The sequence below is a fragment of the Cynara cardunculus genome (assembly GCF_001531365.2).
Source record: "Cynara cardunculus var. scolymus isolate 2C chromosome LG 2, CcrdV1, whole genome shotgun sequence".
In the NCBI taxonomy this organism is placed as follows: Eukaryota; Viridiplantae; Streptophyta; class Magnoliopsida; order Asterales; family Asteraceae; genus Cynara; species Cynara cardunculus.
In genome coordinates, this window is record NC_037529.1 from 14,534,093 (window position 1) to 14,538,697 (window position 4,605).

The following is a 4,605-nucleotide window of genomic DNA, read 5'->3' on the forward strand; positions in this document are numbered from 1 at the left end:
TCGCATGCAACAATTTATCTGGTGATCGCTTACCGTGGTAAGAGTCGTCGCTCTCACTTACCGGGTAAGACTCTTGGTTCTTGTCTCGCTCTTATCGGGTAAGATTATTAGTCCTTACCATATTCATCCGATTAGATAATGTGACTTGGTAAACGCTTACCCCGAGTAAACGTTTGATAAACGGCCCTTAACCCAATGTGGTTGCAGGCGCAGAACAAGAAGATTAATTATGAAGGGGAAGATCAAAATTAATAAATTGATTAAAATTTTAATTGATTCCATACTAAGAAAATTTAAAACAATACATGCTAACCCATAACTAGATGTTAATCGTGGATCAATTAGAAAAACTAGAAAAATGTGGTTGTAATTTAGTTTTAAGCGTTTCATACTTGTTGCACATTCAGAAATAAGTGTGTAAGGCGAAACTCACATGTGAAGAAATGTATGATGATATATTTTATCTAGAACCATAAATCCTGTTGTATGTGGTTAAATATCACATTAGATAAAGTTTTACTACGGGTTTCAGTTAGTGTGAATTTAGAACTATGTGGTTTAGCACATCAATTGATATCGAAATAAAGACCCTTACAGAAATAGTGGCGAAGGCGTCACGAGCAAATTGCTCAAGCAAGGACAAACAAGTCATTAGTAGTTTCAACCTGTTCAGGTAACCAATGTTGAATGGTGTTATAGGAAATGAAGATATCATTACTATTGTTGGTATTTTTCTTAATTATGGTATTGTCTTTAGTCGTTCTACTTCTTGAGGTAGAGGCAATTATACATAATTTGCATGCAACATCTTACTCCTTTTAGACCCCACATCCTCCATGAAATAATACTATGATCGCTTGGTTTATGATCATGTACGTGTTCATGATGTTCTTTTTATAACTCTAGTATGCTTGGTATGAGAGGTAACCCTAACAATGTTGGATCATACTTCACCTTGCATAAAATTCTTGAATAAATTTTGAAAGAAATAAGACACATAGTTCAAAGCTATTGACTTGCAAAAACATTTGGTGTAGGAATAACATAAAGTTCCAAGTCATTTAGGGCCAATAATAAAAGATACAACATAGTTGATAATGTCCATCAACTATAGTTAGAAACTATTAGTTTGCGTAAGATTTTTCTTTCTATTTTGACCACAAAATTGTAGGTCCTTGAAAGTATTAAGGATGTTGTTGGATGGTGATGTAAAAACTGAAAGTGATCCAATGGGTTCATCATTCAAAACCTACATCCTCCTCCTCCTCCTCCCTCAATTCTTTCCATTTTCTTCATTTGCCGTTCGAGACATAGGTATAGTCCCTATTAACCATAATCTTATCGTCCATGTTGACCCCCTTGTAAACCCAGGTGGTAATCTTAACGTTGCCGTCGATGTTGACCCTGCTGCCTCTAACCTTGATGATGGCACCATTGGCCCTAATGATGGTGGCAACGCTGCCCTTAACCTTATCAAAGACGGCCACAACGCTGCACTTAACCTTGTCCATGAAGGTATCAACGCTGCCCTTGACCTTATCAACGGTGGCAAAGTCAACGATGGTGGATCTGATTATGCAAAGCCAGAACTTGAGACAAACTTTATGGGAGAATGGAAAATCGATTGCCCCAACGCAGGTGTGGGTGCCATGCAACTACAGCTGATGCCTAACGATCAGGTCGTTTGGTTTGATGCCACAACACTTGGGCCTTCTGCTCGAAAATTGGAACCCGAGGGAAACTGTCCGCCCAACCCAGATACACAAAACCAGCCTGATTGTTTTGCTCATTGTATTGCATATGACTGGAAAACCGCAAAAAGTAGAACCATTGTGGTATGTTAATTCTTACTTTAATTTGTCCCAAATTTAGCAAATTGCGCAATGAGTTTGCATGCATGCATGCATTATGTTTATGTATTGCAGTTGTCGGGAGAACCATGGTGCTCTTCAGGAAACTTGTGGCCTAATGGAAACCTTGTGGCTACGGGAGGTACCTTTAGTGGTGTGAAAGCTGTTAGAATGTTGCCTATGGATGATCTAAAATCAGATTTTATTGAAAGAAAAGATGCTCTTGGTGACTTCAGATGGTATCTATATACATACCCATTGTAAGAACTTAATATATACATTCATGGCCTAGTTTAATGTAATGGAATCAATCACAGGTATTCATCTAACCAGGTTTTAGAAGATGGGTCTGCAGTATTGGTGGGGGGTCGGGAATCCTGGAGCATTGAAGTTGTTCCACCAACACTTGATTTCAAACCCAAGAAAATCGACTTCCCTTTCCTCAAAGAAACATGTACGCCCCCAAAAGGACCAAATAGATTCATAGAAAACAATCTCTATCCCTTTGTTTATCTACTTCCAGACGGCAACGTATTCCTTTTCGCCAATGACCGCTCCATCAACTTTAATCCAATTACAGGAAAAATTTCTTGTGAGCATCCATTGTTGCCAGGTGGTGCCCGGAACTACCCAGCTTCTGGCATGTCTGCTCTTTTCCCACTCAAGCTCATGCCAGAAAACCCCTTACCGCTTAATGTTGAGGTGGTGGTTTGCGGTGGCAACAAGCAGGATGCATTTGAAAGGGTTGATGCAAAGCATGTTACAGAAAAGGAATTTGTACCTGCACTTAAGGACTGTCATAGAATCCATCCCATGAAACCAGGTGCAGTATGGGAGGATGAACAAGAAATGCCTTCAGAGAGATGCATGGGCGACCTTCTACACCTCCCAACTGGAGATCTCATCATGCTCAATGGCGCCAAAAAAGGTACTGCTGCTTGGGAAGATGCCATAGACCCTAACTTTACCCCTATCCTATATTCTCCAGGTAAGCCTATGGGTAAAAGGTTTAAAGAAATGAATCCTACAACTATTGCAAGGATGTATCATTCTTCCTCAGCATTGTTACCTGATACCACCATCTTGGTTGCTGGAAGCAACCCACATCAATTCTACACTTTCAACCACGAATTCCCAACAGAGTTGAGGGTTGAGAAATTCTCCCCTCATTACTTGGATCCTGCACTTGACGACCAAAGACCCTCAATATGTCCACGTCAGACTGACAAGGTGATAAAGTATGGAGCACCATTTAAGGTTGTAGTTAATCCATTAAAAAGCAAAAAGATTTTGGAGCCAGGTGATGTTAAGGTAACCATGATATACCCACCATTCACAACTCATGGTTTCTCCCAAAATCAGAGGTTGATCGTACTTGCGTTAAAGGCGATAGAAAATAACGTTATCACGGCGTTTGCACCACCATCAGGAAATATTGCGCCTCCTGGGTATTATATGATGTTTGTCAACTACCTTGGGGTTCCTGGACCCGGTCTTTGGGTTCACATTGACAAATAGATATTGTTTTGTGAAACCACTTTTTTCTTTAAAAATTTAGCTCATACTCCAACTTTGTATACACTAGTGAATCATTAAATAATCTTTCATGTATGGCCTTGTAAAAGTAGAAAAAATAGTTTGCTATTAAGTAATTAAATATTACTTTTCGTGAAACTTTGATTTAATTATAGTGGTATTGGTTAATTAAGTACTTATAAAGTCGGCTTCACATTGATCATATATCAAATGGATTATGATAATGTATTAATTATTACATCATGAATATATATATATATATATATATATATATACTATCTTATAAACCAAATTTATCAAAAGTTTTAAAAACAATTTTTAATGCACAAAGTATATTATACATTTATGCACAAACTCTTAAAAACAACTCATAATGCATTAAGTACTACTACTTTATGCATTCAATCTTAAAATCTCTTAATCTATAATTAAAATAACATATAATACAAGTTACCAATGCACATTATTACTTTTTCTTTTTATGTTCTCAAGATACTTTTGACACATTTCACTCATGTCTTCACCCTCTCATACATCTATATCTTCTCCTCATCCCCCAATGTGAGATTCAAACTCATATTCACCATAAATTATTAAAAGTGCTCTCATTCATCTCCTATTCAATTGCTCTAGAACTCTCGGTCTTGGTCTAGATCTCTTGATTCTTTGGTCTTGGTGTAAATTGAACACATTTGTGGAGTCATTTAAATATGTTGGATTTTAAATATATTGGATTTTAAATTGTCTTACAATTTTTTTCATCGATAGACTGTAATTGGAACCATAACTCTTATTTGTTCAAATTGTATTAATATGTAAAGACCAAGTGTAACTTATATCATCGTTAAATCTTCTCTAATAAAACTAGTGACACTTCAAAATTGTTAAAATTCACGGCTCCCGCCGCATTGCGTGGGTACACAACTAGTGTGTATATATATATATATATATATAGGGTTGGGTTCACGTGAGACCAAGGGTTTTTCGTGAGACCCGTAAGACCAATTTATGTTCATTGATCAACTTTATACGCTAATGATCTAATGGTCTAAATTTGCACGGTGACCATTTTGTGATTATTCAAAAGTCTCGTGGCAATTTTGTGATTATAAATGTTCAAATTTTAGATCTAATCCAAGGATTGAGAATTGGTCTTACGAGTCTCGTAAAAAACTCTTAGTCTCACATGATTCCAAATATATATATATATATATATATA

At 36.9% G+C, this 4,605-nt stretch overlaps 1 protein-coding gene across 1 annotated transcript; it reads left to right on the top strand.

The window, feature by feature from the left end:
• The first annotated feature begins 1,229 nt into the window (after positions 1 to 1,229).
• On the top strand, positions 1,230 to 3,368 carry LOC112505921 (aldehyde oxidase GLOX1-like). Its single transcript, XM_025109960.1, has 3 exons — positions 1,230 to 1,835; positions 1,926 to 2,089; positions 2,168 to 3,368. The coding sequence occupies exons 1-3, from the start codon at positions 1,230 to 1,232 to the stop codon at positions 3,366 to 3,368; spliced, it is 1,971 nt and encodes a 656-aa protein (XP_024965728.1).
• Positions 3,369 to 4,605: the final 1,237 nt, after the last annotated feature.

What these genes read in the sequence shown, in the direction of transcription:
- LOC112505921 (XM_025109960.1), top strand. Translation starts at nt 1,230, where the DNA reads ATGGGTTCATCATTCAAAACCTACATCCTCCTCCTCCTCCTCCCTCAA. An exon ending in CAAAAAGTAGAACCATTGTG is followed by an intron (nt 1,836 to 1,925) that starts GTATGTTAATTC and finishes TATGTATTGCAG; the next exon opens with TTGTCGGGAGAACCATGGTG. An exon ending in GCTCTTGGTGACTTCAGATG is followed by an intron (nt 2,090 to 2,167) that starts GTATCTATATAC and finishes AATCAATCACAG; the next exon opens with GTATTCATCTAACCAGGTTT.